The sequence below is a fragment of the Pelophylax lessonae genome, assembly GCF_965119305.1.
Source record: "Pelophylax lessonae genome assembly, chromosome: 8".
NCBI lineage: Eukaryota > Metazoa > Chordata > Amphibia > Anura > Ranidae > Pelophylax > Pelophylax lessonae.
Genome location: NC_138775.1, coordinates 223,169,834 through 223,193,853, shown reverse-complemented (window position 1 = coordinate 223,193,853; position 24,020 = coordinate 223,169,834). Strand labels below are relative to the sequence as shown.

General features: G+C 41.3%; 1 protein-coding gene across 6 annotated transcripts in view; it reads right to left on the bottom strand.

Moving 5' to 3' along the window:
* Nucleotides 1-24,020, bottom strand: part of CACNA1E (calcium voltage-gated channel subunit alpha1 E) — a 1,228,023-nt gene that overhangs the window by 195,409 nt on the left and 1,008,594 nt on the right. For all 6 annotated transcript variants that reach the window (XM_082266485.1, XM_082266488.1, XM_082266487.1 and 3 more), the window contains one exon: nucleotides 686-789. In XM_082266485.1, the coding sequence (XP_082122611.1) occupies nucleotides 686-789 (104 nt within the window). The remainder of the gene's footprint in view (nucleotides 1-685; nucleotides 790-24,020) is intronic.

The following is a 24,020-nucleotide window of genomic DNA, read 5'->3' as shown; positions in this document are numbered from 1 at the left end:
TTAATCGGCCTGTAAAGTGGCGCATCTGTACCACCTATAGAACCTGCTGCAGCAAAACTGACATTAATAAAGAAAAAAATTTAAATTACATTACAAATACATTTAAATTGTTGGCAATACAATACCATTGCTGCCAATACAAAAATGTTTTTAAAAAAACACAGCGTGGGGTCCCTCCCAAAATCCACACCAGTCCCTTATCTGAGCATGCAACCTGGCAGGGGGGGTGAGGGGGGGAGGGTGAATGAATGCTTTGGGGTGAGGGGGGCTCTACATTGGCACATTTTCAGGTCATTTTTAAAATGTGAAAATGCCCGCGCCAAATTCAAGATAAAATAAAGGACCAACAGTTTTTACCTTAGGCAAGTGGAGCTTATTAAGACCAGCTCTCTTTTGGTGTACACAGAAAGGTTATGAGAGACATTTTGCAAAATGTGTCTGTGCTAGTCTCTATGAATTCCAGGGAATATGTTTTCTGCCTACCAGAGTCCACTCATACCTAATTGTGTGGACCAATCTTTAAGGAACAATTTGTCTTTCAAAATGCAACATTTAAAATCCAAATGTATTTGTCATAAAATGCCTTATGTATCACAGTTTTAAGTGAAATGTTTAGATATGGTGAAAAGCGAAACAGAATTATTTAAACTCAACACTGTATGACCGGTGGGGGTCTTACACTTACCCAGACAGAACACCAAGAACTAAGTTGAGCACGAAGAAAGATCCTATGATAATGAGAGGGATAAAATACAGCCAGTTCCAAGTGGCTCCTAAGGCATCATTGGTCTACAAATAATTAGAAAAAAGGAAGTGAAAATAAATATCATGAATGTATTCTATTAGTGAATGTAATTACAGTAGATGCCAAGTTATACCAAACCACAAAATATTTTTCCCTGTAGAAGGGGAGACCAAAGCCAACAGACAGGAAACTCTTGATCCACAGGGGAAGGGACTTTAAATGTGCCAAACCAATGAGAAAGAAACAAATCTAAAATTGCTATACAAAAAGACCTCACTTAAAAGCATTCATTTATTAGGTCATTTTAAAAACATGCCATCTTGTTAAAATCATAGAAAAGAGCATAATAGGGCCTTGCCAGACACACACACACACACACACACACACACACATATATATATATATATATATATATATATATATATATATATATATATATATATATATTACAAGCATTTTAAATCAACCCTTTTCACTACATTTACTTTTTCAGGATTCTAAGTTAGACCACCCTATATTTTTTATTAAAAAGGGTTGCTTTTTGTATTTTTTTATTTATAACAGAATCACCTTACAAAACTATTTCAGGCAACACCCAAATGTATTTAGTGATCTACTAGTGCTATACAGTGAGCAGATCAATAATGCCATTATTACAAACCTTCCCTCGGTTTACTTCACTTGTATAGTTCCTTTGAGAATATGAGCACACACCTCTATACAGGGTCAGTAGAAGGGAGGAGAAGCAGCATTATATTGCTCTTCCCAGTAAAAGTCTGTGCGGGTCAGGATAAGTCTGATCATTGGGGGAGAGCAGGCTGAGCTCCCAGCACAGCTAGAGAAGTGACCATGATGTGCTCCCATGCTTTGTGTGGTCAGTTATTATTAGCAAGGCAGAGGGACTGGCAGGAACACCAGATATTTAACACAAAAGAAGCATACAAAGAGAACAGGGTGCTTTCTCATACAAGTACATGGTACAGCAGGCAAATATAAGGAATATGACATTCTAGATTTATATACTCTTTAACTTCTTCCATCTCTCCTTGCTTCTACATCACCAATAACATTGAAGCTTCCATGGAAGGTTTGAATCCGATTTGATGCTGTGAGAAACATCCTAGCACTGGCATTTTCTATAACATGCTTTATATGTGTGAGACAGTAATAAAGGTGTTCCATCATCACCAGGCAGGTGGGTTTCAGGATGACCAGATTTAGATTGTTCCCCCCCCCCCCGTTGGAGCAAATTGAACTGGCCAACAGTCTGCCCATGGCCTCAAACACAAAACCTTAACAACCTATATAAGAGGTTATTTTTACATGACACAACTGAAATCTCTTCTATTACACAATAAAATCTTCCTTTAATCAACATTTCTACAGACTGGCAAGTGATAGTGTGCTTAGGCAAATGAATGTAGTGGGAAGCCTTTAGTCCATTCATTTGGACATACCTAAAGCTGAAATGTATTAGGTCAAATGGTTCATGTAAATAAACTAGCACCGCTTCTAGCTTGCAGATGAGAGTAGACGCTTGCTTTCATAAATCATTTAATTTATTTTTAATACAACGCAATGTAAGTTTTGCCAAGGTGAAAAATAATACAAGATTTTATTTTGACTTTTGTCCACTTGCATGTAAAAAAAAAAAAAAAAAACAAAGCTTAAAAAATGCATTAACAAACAAGAGTTTGAAAATGGCGTGATATTAACATGCCATTATAATAGCATGCTGAGCCCTGCTGGTTTGAGCAACATAAAGTTCACAGTAACTATTAATGAATGAATACAGGCCCACTGGCTGGGCCATACAATATGAAAGCAGAGGAGATGATGGCATAGCCCGGGCACTGTGCCCTCATACTCCTCCTCCTCTTCTCTAAGTGCTGACACAGAACACATAGCCCCTAATAGCAAGCAGCATGGGAGCACAGCTGCTCATGGCTTAGCTGACAATCACAGATCTTTGCCAACAAACATTCACAGGCCAATTACATTAATTAACAAGGGAAGGAAAAGGGGAGTGAAGATCAGGGCGGGTTTGGAGATAATGTGCAATGAATGAGGACAACCAAGAAAAACCTCGCTCTATGAGTCAGGTTCATGCTGTGTGATGTGGCACCAGAAGACACCAAGTGCACAGCATCTAAGAAGAAAAATATGTTTATTCAACAAAATGGTGAAAAGATCAAAGTGCAGTATTAGCAGCCAATCAGAATCTACACTGCCCTGTCTTCTGTGAAGTGTATTCGGACTGGTAGTTATTGGTCACTGCACTTTACTCATAATTACATACATACTGTAGTTACAAATTTGGTCCATCTACTTCAACCTTTGTCTGTCTTCTTTCCTAGCCTCACATTGTTGTTAGGATAATCCCTAGATCAACTCCTTTCCAATTTAAGAATTCCCATATATTATGTGGGCTATGGATAAGATCTAAAAGTTTTTGGGATTTTTTTGCAGTGTTAGTTCGATAAGCCTGAAGGGGTGCGGCCAAGGACGACGTGTATAGAAATCTTTGCTTATGCAGTCTGAAATGCCCATAACTGTGACAGGCTTACTTTAAAGAACAACTGTACTTTTCTACAACTGCCATTTAATCAATTCTTATGGATTGCTGCCCACTTGAACAAGTACTTTCTTCTCCTCCTCCTGACACTGCACAGCCTTTTCTGAAAAAACATCCCTGCTGGGCCTTCCTCCTGGTGAACATGCATGCTGCAGCCCCATTCGTACCTAAAGGTACTCTGTACTGTGCTTACCCATAGAAATGAATAAACAGAGATGTATAGTAACTAAGTAGAACTACTTCACTACTGTACTTAAGTCCCGAAATGCGGTATCTGTACTTTCCTAGAGTAGAATTTTTTTCTCCTACTTCCACTTTTACTTCACTACATTTTTTCAATGATTTTAATACTTCTACTCCGATATTTTTTTTTGTGCTGCATAGTTACTCATTACAATTATAAAAATTACCACTGCCAGAACAATAGATGGCAGGTTTCATGAAGCTCAAAACATGTGTATTATCAGCGCATACGAAAATAAATGCTACTGTATGTATAAATAAAAGCTGCATTTGAAATAATAAAAAACAATATGATGTTCAAACTTTTGACTTCTTTCTTTAATAACTACATAACACAGTACTTGTACTTTTACTTTCAGTACTTGAGTAGCAATTTTATTTTCAAAACTACTGGTACTTTTACTTTCAGTACTTGAGTAGCAAAATTTTTAAAAAAACTACTTGCAATACTTAAGTACAAAAAATGTTGAATACTTTAGTACTTCTACTTAAGTCACTTTTTGATCGAGCACTTCCACTTCTACTCAAGTCACTTTTTGATCGAGCACTTGTACTTTTACTCAGGTATGGGTTTCGAGTACTTTATACAACTCTGTGAATAAATCACTTACATCAATAATGGGGTACTATTTTTGCCACTTACACCAACGATGAGGCATCATGCCTTCCACTGACACCAACATTGGGGGACTTTTTCCTCCCACTGATACAAATGATGGAGCACTATTCCTTCCACTGAAACAATGGCTCTGGTTCTCTCACTGACACCAAAATTGGGCACTATTCCTCCCACCAATACCAATGATGAGGCACTATTATTCCTACTGACTATTTGTAATTGTTTTACTCCCACTGACCACTAAACCTGAGGCAGTGATTACTCCCACTAATGCCAGGGCATTTTCTAATCACACTGGCCACAGTCCAGCCCCCCAAAAGTCTGATGGACAATAAAAAAGGCGTTTATTTAGAAAGTTAATGGATTGATTGTAAAAGAATGTAGACAAATGCACGTCGGTTTATATCCATGGGATCATTGAGCTCCGCATCTTGTGATGAAGGCAACAAACTGAACAGGCATGAATGTCCCAAAAGTAACATCCATTCCGTTTTGCTACAAATCAGCAGGGGATCTATTCATTGATGCTCTACTGATCAGAACAGATGCCAGCCATTTGAAAACATAATAGAGAAATAAATGGACAACACAAGATTCAAGTTTAACCAAATCATGCATACTATATTCAAGTCCTTTCACCCAAACATAAAGGCTCAGTGCAGGTTGTAAATGTATAGTGCTACGATGCTTTTTCTAGAATATGTCATGGCTGTTTTGTGTAATTCTGGGTAGACTTGGTGAAATAAGCACAGAAAAAAATAATTTTCTATAAATGTTGTGCTGTCCCTGTCCAGAGCCAGTGACCAGACAAAACCACTGCCTCATAATATACAGGTAGATGTCTTCACAGCTAACAAGTGGGCTGCAACAGACCAGCCAAGGCAGAGTGAGATTTTCACAGAAAACCCTGGGGAATCTTAGTCAGCAATGTTTTCTCTCACATTGGGGCTGGCTGCAGTGTGAGGAGAATTTGAATAAGACGGTGAGCTGTCTATTGAAACCTTAGCACCATAAGTAATGAACCAAACAACATAAACCCTTCAGTATATGGTAATGTAGTGACGGTGTAATAACACAGAGACCTTCCCACCATGAGTAATGCACAGGACAACATAAACCCTTTGGCATATAGTAGTGCAATAACAGTATAATCAGTGCTGTATTTTGGCGTAGGCCAACAAGGCCCAGGCATAGAGCAGCACTTTGCAGGGGGGCAACAAAAAATCTGCACTCTGCACGAAAAAAAAAACAGTCTCTTCCCGGCTCCTGCACAAAAAAGGGTCCCTGCCGGCTTGCGCTACACTCCCTTTATCAGAGATCTGATGCTTGACTCCCGAAATGCGTTAGCAGTCCTATCTACAGGGACATGTTCCATTCCATGTGTGGTGGATTCTTGTAATGCGATTTTATTCTTCTTGTCTGTGAGTATGTTTTTGGGATTTTATTAAAACATTTTTTATGGTGAACACGGGTAATGCAATAGGTGTTTGCGCCTCCTTTTTCTTTTCTTTTATGTGCCCATGTTGGAGTTCCCTGCCTGAGGAGAGCAGCACACCGGTCATCCCCTTTGGAGTGAGCGATTGGCTGAATTGTTTGTTTAGGGTGGTCTTTGCCTTGTCTCCAGCCATTCTGGGCTAGGCGTCCTCTATCTGCAAGGGTATATAAAGTAGGGGAAAAGCTGGTAGGTTATGGTAAGAGCTAGCTATTAAGAACCCTAATCACTGGTGGTAACATAGCCATGTGCTCTCCCTCAGTGGGCCCTAGCTTGGACCTGGTTCAGCAATGTCAAAGTAATGGACTGTGTAAGTAGCCTGTGCAGAGACTCTCACTGGCAACCAGAAACTCTATGTAGGACTACCTGTTTTTATGCAGAGGATTGGTACGTCGTTATGTGGACTTTGTGATATTAGTCATTATCACATTAAATAATATCTTTAAAAAGAGCTAGCCGTGCTGTCACCGGTCCCGGATTGTACTGCAGACATCCGCGACCATCCTGTACATGCTGTCTTTTCATCTGGATTGTGTAAGTGTCTCTTCACATATTTTTTGAATAAACCGAAGGTAATGCACTATAGTCCTCTCTTCTTCTTTGGGCACGATCTTTTTTTGGCATTATCCCCTGATTGGAAGCCTACAGATCCCCCCACTTTGGAAGCAGCTGATTGATCCGGTTTATTCTAAGAATCACCTCTTTCAGCCGATCAGTTGGGACCTCTGGATATAATACAGTACATGCTCACATCTCTCCACATTGTGGTAAGAGTCCACTCCTATCACTGGGTGTTCACATGTGTATTCAAGATTATTAAGAATCACTCTGGATCACTATTTTGGGACGAGGCCACACCCACCTCCCAACACTCCCCAACCTTCACTTTATTTTCTGGATTGAAAGACTTTTTACAGTTTGCACCATTTGTAATTGAGTTTTTATGTCTATTGGTGTCCTCACAGACATCACCTATGAACTTTTGTTCTCATTATTTTGTTTAGCGCACTTTGGTAATTTATGTTCCATACATTACTACTTTTCCATAAATAATATCTTTATTCACAAACAATCCATGCTTCCACTACATAATAGCCTTGTAATCTATTTTACATTAAATTGTTTCTTATTGTGTTTTTCTCCCCCCCCCCCCTCCTTGTAACATCCTCTGTGTGCTCACAGTGGGAAAAAAAAAGAAAAAGAAAAATGGAGATTTGGGGGAGGCCGAGAGCAATATAAGGGACTTTTTGAATTAAGTCAAGTTCTTTTCTTCAACATATAGACTCAGACTATATACTTGATTAGAAATTTTTTTTCCAGGGTTTGGTGGAGTTTACTTTAAGCATTTAGAAAAGGACATTCCCCTAATGATGGGAAAGCTCAGATGTAAGTCATTTCTAACATGGTGTGGAGGGTTCTCACATCTTGATGGGCCTAGTACACAGTGAGGGCAGCTGCCTGGTATCGTTTTCTGTGGCATTCTGTGTGAGAGACAGAGTGAGGAGGATTCCACTCCTTTTTCAGAGGTGTAAGTGAGGGGACTGTTCCAGAGAGCAATATGCCCTTTGAGTCTCTGTGGTATTCAGGTGAACCAGTTTAGCCACCCATGGACTGTGGCGTTACATTCACTGTAGACCATACAGGCGCATGGAACCTGATGGGCCCTGTGGTTGCATGATGCCCAAAAAGTCCCGCAGCGGTGCATGGGTTGTTCAACTGGCTTAGCAACTGCCACTGTGGGGCAATATAAAGTGGTTTCATGTTTGTGTTAAAGTGTATATAAACCCTAGGACATATATATATATTACAGCTTCCTAGGTCAAAGATGTGGTTTCTGTATTTCATGTTTTTTTTTTAGTTTTTTTTTTTAGATTACTTGGATTATTTTAGATTTCTGGAATTATCAACAGATATTTTCTTAGCACTTATCAGACAGATATTAAAGATGCTTTTAATGGTGCATGATATTTAAGTGTCTAAAGGGAGCAAATAAGAGAAGTTTAGTCTTAGGATTTACATACACTTTAGCAAATAACTCTCTAAAATAGTTTATCGTCAGATTTTCTTTATTTTTTGAAATTATACTGTGTACACAAAAATAGCATTTGTCTCATTGCTTAGGCTTCTATTGTTCTTAAACTCTGTATACAATAGTTGATAAATTCCTCCTAAATACAGTATCATACTTGTTTATATACATATATGCACATTTGTATATTTATATCTTTTTTGCATTTATGTACATATACAGTATAAGGAATTTCTCACCCCACTGCCCATTTCTCTATAATTAAATCTGCAGGGGGTTAAATGCATTAGAAGGGATGGTCCTCAGGTGTGGCCATCAGCGTATGCTTGGACAGATCCATAGGGTTTTACATAAAGAGACGTCATCAGCGTGCAGCTGTTTCCTTGAGCTAGAATGTGCAGAGCCTGGATGGGCTCCTGGTTTGGCACCTGAGACACCTTGAATCAAAGAGAGACAGATGGTTTGGATTGGTGGCAGCTTTCCATATTCTCAAACTCTGTAGTTTGATGAGTGGATTTTATAATTCAAAGCCTTTGTCAACTGATTTTACTGCAAATGGATCAAAAAGACAGTGTATTCAACATAATGAACTTTGCTTTTTTGTGGACCTCTCCCCGCATATGCCATCACCACCCATTATTCACCTGTGGAATTGAAGTACCCCTAAAGGAAATCTTCCTAAAGTAAGGGAAATCCTCTCAATTTGACAATTATCAAAAGAACAAGTGTCCCTAGCAGAATAGCAGAAGATATCACCTCCTTTGCTGGTGACAACTCATTTTGGGTTTTCCCGCACATTCAGTCTTGGCTGCAGGGCAAAAAGATAGTGAGAATCTCTCCAGTGGGGACACAGAAAGAAAATATAACCTGTTAGATGTAACAACTCTTCCACATTTCATTCAAAACTTAAAAAAAAATCTTTAGATAACCTTTAATCCTTATTGGCTACTGCATCACGTGAATAATATACTATTTATACATTCATGGCCAAAAAATATTGGCACCCCTGCAATTCTGTCAGAAAATTGTTGTAATTACAAATATTTAGGCATGCTCATATTTCTTTATTTTGTTTGTATTGGTATGACACAAAAAAGTGGAGAAACAAAAAAGCCAAATCGGACACATTCCACTCAAAACTCCAAAAATGGACTGAACAAAATTTTTGGCACCTTCTCAAAATTGTAAAAAATAATTGCATTCCAAGTTTATGATGCTCCTTTAATTTGTAATAAAACTCACTTGTTTCAAGTAACAGGTGCTGACGATATAGAAATAACACTGGTAGCCAGTTAAAATGGTGAAAAATTTACTCAACCTTTCTGTTGTGTGTCTCTGTGTGCCACACGGAGCATGGCGAAGAAAAAGAGCAGCAAAGAATTGTCTGAGGATTTGAGAACAAAAGTCGTGAAAAAGCATGGACAATCTCAAGGTTACAAGGCCATTTCCAGAGATCTTAATGTTCCTGTGTCCACTGTGCGCAATATTGTCAAGAGGTTTACAGTTCATGGCACTGTAGCTAATCTCACTGGATGAGAAAGATGTATCAAAGATTGCAATGAAGGATTGTTCAAATGGTGGATAAAGAACCTTGATCAACTTCCAGACAAATTTAAACTGACCTTTATGCACAGTGTACAACTGTGTCAGCTTTCACTATACGCTGCCATCTGAATGAAAAGGGACGCTATGGTTTGAGACCCAGGAGGACCCCACTGCCAACAAAGAAACATAAAAAACCCAGAATGGAGTTTGCCAAATTGAGGAAGCCAAAATCCCTTTGGGAGAATCTGCTGTGGACTGATGAAACCAAATGCCACCAAAAGAAAGCTCTATTTATGGGAAAAAAAGGACTTCCATTCTTTTTGGGTACAGCGTTGCATGACCGCACAATTTTATTGTAAAGCAACCCAGTGCCGAATCGCAAAAAATGACCTGGTCGTTAGGGGGAAAATAATCCTGTCCCGAAGTGGTTAAAAACGCTTCTCCTCCTGGCAGCAGCCTTTTGCCAGAAAAAACGCCTGACGCTTGTAAAAGTGTCAGCAGCCAGCTCTGAAGCCGCCCGATCCCTTCCACAGCTGTTGCACCATATGTCCCCCCCCCCCTCGGCTTTTGGGGTGGGGTTGGGTCAAGGGCAGGGTCAGGGGGCCCCATCGGGTTGGGCTGGACGGGGCCCCATGATTTTAACAGTCCTGATCACATGCCTTACAATGTTGCACTTTTTTGCTAAGACACTTTGATACGATTGGATATTATCTTGAAGATCCATGGTCTGCTGGTGATAAATACTTTAACAGCGATGCCAGGTCATTATCTTTGATAAAAGTCTCTGGCTCCAGAACCCCTTCACCACTTCCAATTGACTCTGGTCTTTGTGTCAGGAAATTCCTCTAAATCTTTTATAGCCTGACACAAGTAAGCCATCAGAGGGGTTCATAAGTTTAGAGTCAGAGGCTTTCAGAAACTTCAAAATAGGACAAAGCAATACTGTGAGGCTTGATGTAAATAAAATAAGCCACCATCGTTCTGCACTCCAGCAAATAGTTTCACTGGAGTCCTCCTTTAAGCAAGCATAAGAGATATGATAAATACAATAAAAAACATCAGGGGCAAGTATATATACGACTGGGACACTATTACATTCAAGAGGATTTCTGTGGGGGAGTTCCCAATGGCAGGACAGCTCTGACACTTAGAATCCAATCTTGCAGGCTCAAGCTGAAAAATCATGAGTGGGTCTCATAAAACTGTCAGTAGGTTTTTTCCATTGCAAGCTGATGCAGTAAATTAAAACAAAACAAGCGACACACTGTTTGTGCTAAATCTGCCATATGCCCAAGGGTTACTGTAGAATTTGTAGAATGCCAGCTCTATTATCGACTGGGACATTTTAAAGGCATTGTACATTATTCCTTGTGTGGCTTTTTCAGTAGTTTAGTATAAAGTTTATTAAAATGTGTGAAAAAGCAGCACATGTATGGTAACCAATCAGATTGTATAATTTTACTTTGATTACAACACATTAAATGAAATGCTGGCCAATGGGTTTACGCCCTTTGCGTCTTGTCAATTCCTCTTAAAAATACAGTCTAACATTTGGCACCAGATTTTCATCTATGAACAAATGTGAATGCTATAATTGGCTGCTGAGGTACTCTGGCTGAGTCAAAGCCTTTTGAGAGGAGTGAGGGGGCTACAAGGAGCTTCCCCTAAAACCGAAAAAAAGGTTTGGTGAGAAAGGGCTCATGAACACGGGTGTACAATTTGTGTTGTTCAGATCTGTAATTTATATGGATCTGAATGTAGCAGTACTGTATGCTTTGGGCCCATGCACAGTGGTCCGTTTTAGACTGCAGAGTATAGCTGGATAAAAAAAAACTAGAAAAATCTGTCTCTAAGGTCCTGTGTAAGGAGCATGTTTTACATTGTACATCATAGGTCAGTGATAATGCGTGAAATGCAGTAGACCGCAGTGACTGGAAAATCATGAGTTAGCTGCTTCAACCTGCACTCTTATTAGTTGCTATGAGTTATCATCTTCAACACAACAACATTGCTGTTTGCATTGTTTATAGAACAATCCCATAAAGTGCATTAAACCAGTTAGGATCTGCAGGTGATATTGGGGCATTGTCTAACTAGCCCGTTGGATGGTAACCTGATGTTACTCCAGCAAAGGGAAGACTACAGGACAGTCACAAATTCTGCAGGGGGTCAAGCATTCACGAATAATGAATTGTATTAAAAGGAATAATATGCTTTAACATTGTGAAGGATCCCCTTCTATGTCTATTTGCATGTTTCCTCTCCCTGCTTAAAAGACTATATTGAGTATTCGTTCATATGTCTGTGACAAATTCCCCTCTTTTGAGTTTGCCACGAGTACTTGGAGAGGACTACTTGCCAGCCTCTTACCATGTGATTATGGTCAGATGTTGAAACACTTGTTTTCCCCCTGCTGTTGAGTCTGTACGTATGTGATCTGAGTGCCATTCAGTAATAATGTGCGCTCAGATCTAAGCTATCTGGGGATAGGTTGAATGTACCCGTTTTATGCAATAGCCGCATAGTTATATAGTTTCATGTATTTTGCTACCATGTGGCTAATGGAGTGTTGCCTCTGTCCTTGGGAGATAAGTGGATCACTTCTCAATTGTCTCCAGGACAAAAGACTGTGTAGAACCGGTTTTGGGCAGACAAGCCATGAGTCCAGCCAGGCCAAAGAGACTTTTTACTAACTTTTGAAAGCCTGGTCTGATTCTTGCCATTTTTGAAAATTTTGTTCCCCTGAATGGATTGATTGTGAATATGTATTTGTATAAAGATTGGATGTATAGTTTTAAAGTTAAAGCATGTGGGTAAAACTGCATTTTTCCTACCTGTGATAATTATGTTAACCATTGTGTACCATAATTACATCACAGACAGAGGGGGGGATTGTATGTGGATTGTAACCTTTGTGTTATTGATTAATGTGTATTTGTTGTGGGTGTCTCCCTTGCATGGGAGCAGGGCATAAAAGAAATTGTAGTTTGGAATGCCGGGGGTTGCTTCCAGTAAAGTCGTGTTCAAGCATTCAGCTTTGACTCATGTGTGGAATTATTCAGCGATTTCTTATTTGGCGAATTGGGGATTCTTCAACTATTGGGGATTTAGGAATTACAAGGCGGTGAGATACAGTGATACTGTCACAAACATCATTAACATTTAGGGTTTATTAGGCATGGATAACACCTACCACAACTAAATAATATATTAAGTTTGGATAGAAATGTATGGAAATCTTAAAGTGATCCTGTCACTGATCCTGATCCTTAAAATCACAAAAAACTACTGTATACATACTGATATACCAGTCTGTTTGCTACAAATTCACAAGCCAATCCCACACTTTCAGGTTTGTGGAATTGCACAACTCCTCAGGCCACTGTGGTTCCTCCAAAAGACCCCCACATCCCTATTGTGCCCTGCAGTGACTAGAGATCAGCAAGAGGGACTTCAGCAACATGTGGGGGGACTTGTTATTTGACCAGCCCGAGGAGCCAAATCAGATCAGCAGCGGGAGCTTTGCTGCAGAATGAAGATTTAGCAAACAGGCCAGTGGACAGGTATGCATAAAGCTATTTTTTTATCGGTTAGTTCTTTTGGTATTTTGTAGACTCCTGACAGGGACACTTTAAATCTTTTGGGGCTCACACAGGAGCAAATTGAATGAGGTTTTATGAAACACTGATTACAAGGTATGGAAGTTTCTTTTACAACCTCTCTTTTGAAAATACTAATTCCCTTGCTGTCATGCTGCTCCAAATGTTTTAGTACCAGTTAAGTCTCAGATTTGTCCAGACTAGGAGCTCTGACCCCACTCCTTCTTTCATGGCCTGCAGTCTTGTTCTGTGATCATGGCCAGAATCCAGACACAGCCAATTACTATTTTTTTATGAAGGTCAGGATTGGCCACCTCTGTTTTCTCACAGCACAAATATACCTGGATGCTAATATTCAGAGGTAATAACACCAGGGATAGTTGATCTGGGGAATATCTGATTGTCTCCTGGGGGATCAAGAGGGATTTTTTGTACCCTACTGAAGGAATTAGATCATGCTTTATTGTTTGCTTGTTTTTGTTTTTGTTTTTTGCCTTCCTCCTTATCAACTTTGGGTATAGGATTGTTCCCTGTATGCTGCCTTTTACATGCCAATTCTTTCACATACAAGAGATCGAAAAACTCGTTAGCCGGACACCGACTAAATGCATCAAAGACATGAATTCCACTTTATGGATCACCAAAGACCAGGGAATGGTTACAAAAAGTAAAAACCATTTACAACATAGAATAAATTACTGCAATGAAAAAGGAAACCAACTCAGACTTTCACAAACTATGGAGACCCTGGTATCTCTTTACCTTTACTGAGGAATACAAAAAACTAATGGAGACCTGAACCTTTCTTAGTAAATAAATATATCCTTGTAAGATATAAAAGTAAGAAGCACTTTTACCAACCTTCTTATCCAAACTCTTAGATAAATCTATTACTATTCTTACTCTACTTCAGACACAATAAACTGGAAATTGATGCAGCACCCTCCCGGGTAGGTGCTAGGTAAATACATATGCGGCCCAGTCTGCTTATTGGGCGGGGGGGGGGGGGGGCTGAATTGTTAGCTAGCTGTCACATGTTTCCAGGTGTTTCTGTTGAGTCTGGGGAGTCTCCCCACTGTATGCAATGAGGGATCTTGTTGGATGGTGGAGGAAACCTAGCCAATAGCACACCAGGGTTTGCTGCAATGCACCCTGGGATTGGGGATACATCCTGATACATGTTGCTGACCGAGTGGAGCTGCTGGGCAGAGGTCTTCAGGAAAAACAGTATTGTGAGTACTTAAGATCTGCCCAGGGGTCTGCCTAGGAAAGGGGACCACTCCAGAAGGTCAAGGGGATCCAGGAGCCAGCTAACCAGTAGTTGTGGCAATGAAAGGGGGTGCCAAGTTTTAAAGCCCTGAAGATAGGGAAGTGAAACGGGGTTCCAGTGTGGGCCCTGAAGTGTTCAGCAGTACAGTCAAAGAGTACAGGCAGCTACCTCAAGAAGGAATACCTCAGGGAGCTAAAAAGGACTTTGTTAGTCAAAGGCAAAGTCATAGTGTCAAGTCAGCGTTAACATGCATTCAGCCAGCGTTAAATAGTGTCAAGTCAGCATTAACAGGCATCCGGCCAGCGTTAACCAGCGTCAAGCAGCATTTTCTAGAATCCCTGCCTAATTGTGCATAGTTCAGTTGTTACATAGTTACATAGTTACATAGTTAGTGAGGTTGAAAAAAGACATCAGTCCATCCAGTTCAACCTATGATGTGTGTGTGTGTGTTTGCTTTTAACCGTACATTGTATACCCCTGTATGTTGTGGTCTCTAAGGTGCCCATCTAATAGTTTTTTGAACCTATCAATGCTCCCTGCTGATACGACTGCTTGTGGAAGAGAATTCCACATCCTTACCGCTCTTACAGTGAAGAACCCCTTACGCACTTTAAGGTTAAACCGCCTTTCCTCTAGTTTTAGTGAGTAGCCACGTGTCTTATTGCATCTCCTTTCTCTGAATAGTTTGCTCCTTATGCTAGGGTCGCCAGTACAGTATTTGTACATTGATATCATATCCCCCCTCAATCGTCTCTTCTCCAGAGAGAATAGGTTCAGTGCTTGTAGCCTTTCCTCATAGCTGATGTCCTCCATTCCCCTAATTATTTTTGTTGCCCTTCTCTGGACTTTCTCCAGTTCCAGCACATCCTTCCTGAGGACCGGTGCCCAGAACTGGACAGCATACTCCAGATGTGGCCAGACCAGAGTCTTGTAGAGTGGGAGAATAATCTCTTTATTTCTGGAGTGAATCCCCTTTTTTATACATCCCAGTATTCTGTTGGCTTTGCTTGCAGCGGCTTGGCATTGCATGTCACTGCCAAGCCTGTTGTCTACCAGTACCCCCAAGTCCTTTTCCATCCTAGACTCACCCAGAGGTTTCCCCCCTAGGGAGTAGCTTGCTTTCTGGTTTCTGGCCCCCAGGTGCATTACTTTACATTTTTCAACATTAAACCTCATCTGCCATGTAGTTGCCCACCCCGTTATTTTGTTCAGGTCCGCTTGCAAGGTTTCCACATCCTGCATAGAAGATATTGGCAAGCCTAGTTTAGTATCATCTGCAAATACCGAGATTGTACTCGATATCCCCTCCTCTAGATCATTTATGAATAAATTAAACAGGATTGGTCCCAGGACAGAACCCTGGGGGACCCCACTTTCCACACCCGCCCAATCCGAGTACTCCCCATTAATCACCACCCTCTGGACTCTCCCCTGGAGCCAGTTCTCTATCCAGGTACTCACCTTATGGTCCATACCTACCTTCCTTAGTTTGTACAGTAAGCGTTTGTGGGGGAACGGTGTCAAAGGCCTTTGCAAAGTCCAGATACACCACATCCACAGGCTTTACCTTATCTAGGTGGCAGCTCACTTCATCGTAGAAGGTTAATAGATTGGTTTGGCAAGAACGATTTTTCATGAATCCATGCTGATTACTACTTATAATACCGTTTTCATTACTAAAGTCTTGTGTCAGGGTTCTAGTCGTACCCGCCAGACGGCTAGGCGTGGCCACCCCACTGGTGCCTTTCAGAGGTATTGAACCTGTGTCCTTCTGGCTTCCCAGTCTGCAAACTAGCCTCTGAGCCACTTCAGGACTTTGGAGAACTCCTGTTTATTCCTGTATTGCCTGCAGCACTAGGGGGCTGGATTTCACCAGAGGCTCAGACCTGTCAGTAACTCTCCAGCTGTATTTGATACCTAATTAACAAGGTATAAGACACTGCCCCTCCCTAAGGGCAGTGTCAGTTCATTGATTCTGGTTTCCTGGTTTGGTTCCTGTTGTTTGAGTTCCTGCATTCCTGTTTGTTTCCGGCATCTGACCCCTGGCTTCACCTGACGGTTCTCCTGCTCTAGTCCTTGCCTGTATTTGGACCTGGTTATTCTGAACAGCCCCCGTGCACAAACACACAGGCCAGGTGGCTTCTTACCTGGTCACCCTGGTCTGTGTTTGTTTGCAAGGGTGAGCATAAATCTCTGCCTGAATGACTCCCAACAAAGGTAAGCCTTGACATCTTGTATGTGGTCCCTTAACATCCCCTCTAAAATTTTGCAGACTACTGATGTTAGGCTGACCGGCCTATAGTTACCCGGGATACATCTCGGCCCCTTTTTAAATATTGGTACCACGTTGGCTTTTTTCCAATCAGCTGGCACCATACCCGTCTGTAAACTATCCTTAAAGATCAAGAATAATGGTCTGGCAATCACCTGGCTGAGCTCATTAAGAACCCTCGGGTGCAAGCCATCCGGTCCCGGGGATTTATTTATGTTAAGTTTCTCTAGTTTAGCTCTAAGTCTATCTTCTGTTAGCCATGGTGGCACTTCCTGAGGTGTATTATTTAGTTCAGCCTTACAAGCAAGGTTCGTGTAGCCCCCCGATTCTTTTGTGAAGACTGAAGAGAAGAAATTATTTAACACTTCCGCCTTTTCTCTGTCCTCAGTGGCCATATTTCCTTTGTCATCTTTTATGGGACCAATGTGTTCTGGCCTCGCTTTCTTACTGTTTATATACTTAAAGAATTTCTTGGGGTTCTTTTTACTCTCCTCCGCTATATGTCTCTAGTGTTCTATTTTAGCCGCCCTGATTTCATCTTTACATTTCTTATTACACTCTTTGTAATGCTTAAATGCTGCCAATGACCCCTCAGTCTTGTATTTTTTGAAGGCCTTTTCTTTAGCTCTAATATACATTTTTATGTTGGAGTTTAGCCACCCAGGGTTTAGTTTTGCTCTTTTAAATGTATTTCCCTTTGGAATGCACAGGCCAATCCCCTTGTTAAGTATGCTCTTGAAGCACTCCCATTTTTCCTCCGTGTTCTTTGTTCCCAGGGTTCTATCCCATTTGATATTTTCTAGCAGCGAGCGCAGTTTAGGGAAATTGGCTCTTTTGAAATTCAGTGTCCTTATATTACCCTTGTGTTTCCTATTACTGTAATTAATACTGAAACTTATTGACCTATGGTCGCTGTTTCCTAAGTTGTCCCGTATTTCTATATCCGTGAGCAGGTCTGTATTGTTGGTAATCAGTAGGTCAAGTACCGCATTGTTTCTTGTCGGTGCATTCACCATCTGACCCATGAAATTGTCCTGCAAAACATTTAGGAACTGTCTAGCCTTGGCTGAGTGCGCGGTTCCTTCTGCCCAGTCTATATCTGGATAATTAAAGTCCCCCATTATAATGACATTTCCCATCCTTGCTGCCAATCCTATCTGTAACATGAGGTCCGCCTCACCCTCCTCCCTCTGGTTGGGGGGCCTATAGCATACGCCCAATATTACCTTCCCCACCGTGCCTTCCCTTTGAAGCTCTTCCCATAGGGATTCTGCCTCATCCATAGCTCCATTATTAATATCATTCCTCATATTTACCTGTATACTGTTCTTAATATACAGACATACCCCTCCCCCTTTTTACCTTCTCTATCCCTGCGATAAAGGGAATACCCCTGAATGGTCGCCATCCAGTCATGGGAGCTGTCAAACCAAGTCTCAGTTATCCCCACAAAATCGAAGTCCTCCTCAAACATCAGCAGCTCCAGCTCTCCCATCTTGTTGGCCAGGTTTCTGGCATTGGTATACAAACCTCTTAATTTTGATCGGTTACATATATCCTCATTTGATGTTTTTAGGCTGCTCTCTTGATTTTTCCCCATACCCACCTTGGGTTTAGGAGCTCCGAACACCCTACCGCTAATGCCCCCAATTGTGCCCTCTGAATCTTGCTTTCCACTGGCTAATTCTACATCTGTACCCTCCCCCCGTTGTTGGAGTATCCCACTCATCCCTTCTCCCATTCAAGTTCCTAAATAAACATAAAAAACCCAAAGATTCTGGAGTTGTCCTTGTCTCAGTGCTCACACTTGGAGAAACATGTTCAAAGGTACCTTTGTTGCACCCGGTGACCTAGAGGGACCCACAGCCAGCACCTATACTGGGAATTGTGCTACATTTATATCAGACATACTTAACATACACGATATATGCCATATATGTTATTGGATATCTAAATAACAGATGTAACTAAGCCAACATGGATAACACAACAAGGCAATACTGCTTTTCCTATTATGATATGTCTATAATTATAATGTAAGGCTTTGTTTTCATGTATGACAATTTTCTAACATTATATGTACTAATGTATATGTCATTACCTCTTTAAATTTCTTTATGTTTATTATTCTTCATTTTCTCCCTTTTATACCATACTGTACATTGTATGTCTTTTTTTTATATTCTTCAATAAACATTTATTGAGAACAAAAAAAAAAAGAAAAAGGATTGTGTATGTGTAGGTTTTCTATTATTTTTTTTTATTGGTTAAATTATATAGACTTATGTCTTTTTTTAACTTGACTAACTATGTATCTATGTAACTTTATAAGATCTGGAAGAAGCTGTAGCTTAGGACAAAAATATGGGGTGCAAAAATGGCACTATGATTAACAATGCTCCAACGTTGAGTTAAATTCTTCACTCTATAATTTGTTCTCACCTCCATATTGCACCCTCTTGTTTTACTGCTTGGTGTTTTTATTTACAATTGATAAGTGCATGTTTTGCAACGATGTAGGTACATGAAAACCTCATTACCATGGTATGCGTAATACGGCTTATATAATTGCACTTCGTTTTCATGCATCAACCTGGTAGCCATGGTTACGGCAAGGTACACCTGGCTAGAGAAGTAAAGCTGTGGCTCAGCAGTCACTATAGGTAATGAAAGAAATCTGCAGCCTCCTACACCTTATAATTCATATGACTGATCAGAGAAATTATCAGAGAGATGAGCTTCCCCTGTGCTCAGTTTCCAATTATACAGATCATTCTCCAAGACAGAATTACGAATAATGACTTCAGTATATTACCTTGTTACCATATGTCACTCATCATTAAATAGCATAAACTGTGTAGAGACAGTCTAATGCAAAATACAATAATGCTTTTCTTTAGAAAGTCTTCTTATGGGCAGCTCAACATCTTTACAGATATGGTTTTATAATTGTAATGATGGTATTGTCTAATCTGCTGAACTTCGAGCCTGCCTACAAAAGTGCATTGAAGCATGGGCATCCGCAGAACTTTTTTCAGGGGGGGGCATAATTTTAAGGTCACCCATGCTACGCCCCTTTTCAACAATGTAATGAAGGGGAGGGGCTTAGTCATTATACTTATTATGAGTATTTATTTTTTGAAGAGCAAACAGCAGCATTTATTTTTAAAGCATTTGTTAACCTAAAAAAAAAAAAAAAAATGATCATGTTCTCTTAAAGCATGTTATACAGCACAGTGTTTTGCTGTGTAATTTGGCCCCTTCTATAACCTAAAATACTTGGCTGACCCTGCCTGGCTATGTCCTCCCCTCTGTAAACTGACCACGGTATACCATGGCTGCTGAACCCTGACACACAGTGTCAGTTTACGTGCCTCCATCATACGCAGCCCTCCTGTCCTCCTCTGTCCTCTCTTCCCTCTCCCTCCCTGCCTGTCTGACCCTGTGTGAGTGCCCCTCCCCCCCTCCCCTCCTGCTGCAGTAATTTTATTTAAAGTTTCATATCCTGTCTACAGTCTGTTTAATAATCCTGTGTGCCCCTGTGTCTGTTTTATTATAAAAATAAGCCATTCTTTAAGTTTTTAGAGCGCCACTCGCCGCTCACGTGAACCACTGCCTCTTTCCTCCTCCTCCTCCCCTCTAGACTGACACCAGTGAGGAATCCTTGGCCCTGAAGGCAGCTGTCAGACGGGGAGAGGAAATAGCTGACAGGTCACGTGAGCAGCACTCGGCCCTCTGAAAACTGGTAAAAAAAACTGCTTATTTTTTTTTAAAACACATACACAGGCACACAGGCACACAGGGTTTTAAACATACCAGACAGGATGGTATAAAGTGGCTTAACAACCACTTGAAAGGGGAAGTTGAGATTCCAGAGGGGGGCATTTGCCTCCCCTTGCCCCTACCTGCGGATGCCCATGCATTGAAGTAACTGGCAGTCAAAACACATGTAAATGCAATGCGTGGTGCTGCATCAAACACAGTGTGGTGTGCCTCTCTACTACCTACTTTAAATGGCGCTTAAACCACCTGCCCAACACACTTGGGTTTTTGTTTGTTTAGGTTTGTATTTAAAAAAAAAGCAGCATGTCCAGTTTTAGTGCATTGCAAAGCTTGAGCTGGGTTCACATATATTTGAATTGGATGACGGTTTGCCCTCATCCAATTAGAATGACAGGCGAGTGTGACCGGCTCTCAATGGAGCCGGTTCATACAGGTCCAGGGTGGCCTGGATTGAAGAAGGGTCTCGTGCGTCTTTGGGTCTGGTTCCGGTGCAAATTCAGGCATAAATTCGGACCTTAATCGCACCTGAACCGGTGAACAGACACGCACCGGACCCCAAGGCACAAACCCGTGGTCAGACATATCTGAACCCAGCACAAGACTACCATTTAAAATAAAGGAACCCGCTCAACATAATGCATGCTAAATGTGCAGCAGCTACTGCAATACTCTGGTGTTAGCGGGCCTTTATACTTAAATACAGTTCTTAATTCTTAACTGCAGTAACCCATATCAGCCAATGTCAAATCTTTTACATGGCCCTCCAGGCTAGATCAGGCTCCACACTCCACAATGACATCTGAGGTGCTGCCTCGGCTCGTCTCCACCGAAGCAATCAATTGTACCAGCAACAGAAATGCCACACAGTGAGATGCAAAATAATATTCTTCCTTTGATAAAATAGCCAGCTGGAACCAGTTCCATTCTGACATGTTTCATGCTAGGCACGGCACTTTCGCAAATAAAAATTGATATTAGACTTGTCTGAATTGTAATTGGTTTTACACAAAGTAAATTTGTGCTTTGCTTAGGCTCCATTTAAACTTGCGAATGGGACCATTTGTGATTAGCTGCGGAAGACCCAGGGTGGTTCACTGTGATTAGGTGTGGGTGGGAAGCCCCATTGAAATAAATGAGAGGCTGCAGCTTTCACAGTTTTTCACGAGTGATCGCATGTAGTCGCTCATGAGGATTACCTGCAAGTGATCGTCCCTGGACAAAAACGGTTGATTACATGTGATCAGCTGCGAATGGCTGGAGGGCTCTCAGCCTCCCACTGATTTTTTCTGGGGCTTTTCTATGGGACACAGAGAACCCTGCTTGGTCTCCTGCTGTTAATCGCAAATGGCTCAATTTGCAATTGTGAATAGGGTCTTATATATTGCAAAGCAAAGGGTTCTCCACATGGGCGTGCACAGGGGGTGTGCCGGATGTGCCTGGGCACACCCTAAGCACCAGGGTTGCTAATCATGCAGTGTCTCTAAATGTCCTGAGGCTACAGTTGCTTCTCCTCCCTGCTGCCTCCTCAGCAAATGGGAAAGGCACTGTACCTGCCCCTTCCCCAGTATGCCTTATTTGACTTTGCAAAGGGAGATTCCGTCAGCTGGAGCTGGCAGGAGAGGGAGGAGTAAACACAGCCTGCAGTGGGGGACAGACTTCAGTCTACCAGGAGAAGGTAAGCAGGGCTGGGCACATGTAGTCAGTGGCTTACTTTACTGGGGGATGCCCAGTGCCCTATATACACAAAGGAGGGAGGAGAGTCTGTGCTTTTCTTTTTGCCTGAAGGCAACTGCACTGCCTGCTTCTCTTGGAGGAAGGACATTACAGTCTAAGATCTCCCACAATCTCTTCTAAACCTCCCTACTTATTACCTGCTTATTAACACACTGGCACAGACTCCTCCTCTTCTGCATGACCACCTCATGTGTCTGTGAGCTGCTGGGGCACTATAAGTCCCAGCATGCCAGGGGATGGGAGGCAGCAACAACGTGTTCGATCCGACTGACTTTTCCATGAAAAGTGCTGGTGTGTATGTGTGTACAGTATATATACTGGTTGTGTGTATGAGTGTGTATATACAGTATGTGTGTGTATATACTGTATGCGTGTGCATAAGTGTGTATATTTTGTACTGTATGTGTGTATATACCGTATGTGTGTTTGTATATACTGTATATGTGTGTATATATACTGTGTGTATAAGTGTGTGAATACTGTACGTGTATGTGTGTATATACCATATGTGAGTGTGTATATATTGTGTGTGTGTGTGTTTATATACTGTATGTGTGGATAAGTGTGTATATACCGTATGTGTGTGTGTATATATACTGTATGTATGTGTGTGTGTGTATATCCTGCATGTGTGTATATGTGTGTATATACTTTATGTGTATGTGTGTATATATCCTGTATGTGTGTATGAGTGTGTGTATACTTTATGTGTGTATATACTGTATGTGTGTATATACTGTATGTGTGGAAAAAGGTTCAAACAGGTGCAGCACCTTTCCAATGTCTTCTGGAGTCACTGGAAGAAGGAGTACCTTTGCAATCTTTAAGGTTGTGGCAAATAAACTAGCAAACCCAATCTACAAGTGGGCAACACAGTCCTCTTGAAAGAAAAGGATACCCACCGCAACTGTTGGCCAATGGGTCTCATTACACAGACTGCATGAAGTAATGATGGAAGGGTTTGGAAAGTAGAGGTCAAGGTACTGCTACTTCTTTTGCCAAAGAAAGAGAATTCTTCTTCTAAACTAACAACTTGATTCAAAGGAATGTAGGAAGGACTGGTGCATGCTGCCCCCTTTCCCCCTGAAGAACTTGATTGAAACGGAGGTAAGAAGGACTGGCACATGTTGCTGCCTTTCCCTATGAAGATACACTCAAAAACTGTCTTCTGTACTATAACTGACGTTACAGGTTTTACAGGATGTTGATAGTCACTGTCTGCTAATTCCACTGAGACTGTAAGTTATAGATATTTTGCCACAACTCAATCAGTTATAAAGATCACACTTGCAGAGCTTAGACTGGAGAGAAATAACAGCAAAAGTCATGATACTTTGCCCTGCACCCCCAACAAAAACAATCCCCCCTGTTGCAAATGGTGGGCAGTACTGATGCCGTACATGACCCATGCAAACGAATAGGGATGCACTGTAAACACCCAACAACTGTGTGCAATGCACACCATTTTGTAGGTGCCGCACTTAAGGGATTAAAACAAGTAGTAGTGAGTAGGTGCCATATTGCCTCTTCACCACCTGCCAATCACCTAGGAAATGCTATGTGAACATGGATTGCTTTTCAGAGGCTTGGCAATTTAGCCACATGTCTAAACTTAACCTTAGTGTGCCTAATATGCCCAGTGCTATCTCTGCGGGCACATACAGTGTACTCAGCAAAATCTCTGGAATCAGCCTGTCAGTGTCTCAGGGGAAAGGACATCTATTTCTGTGTAAAATGACTGTTTGTAGGCTCAACTGGTAAATACATTGTAACATTATTATTGCTATAATGAATTAAACCAGTAGGGTAAATTCTTTTACGTGCATGTCATATAAGTGTCATTTGATCTATTCATGTTTAAACTGTTGAAACTGAAAATCTGTATTATTTATTTTGTTTTTTGGACAAAACGGTTTTATGTGACTTGTATCATCTACAAACAAATATCTATTTTATCTATTTAACCACTTTACCCCCGCTCACATTGCTGCTACTGCGGCAATGTGGCTCGTTATCGTCCAGCGACGTAGATCTACGTCGCTGGACCCCTCCCCTTTTGGGCGGCGCGCCCCTGAAGGCTCGCTCCCGCTGTTTTCAGTCACAGCAGGAGTCGA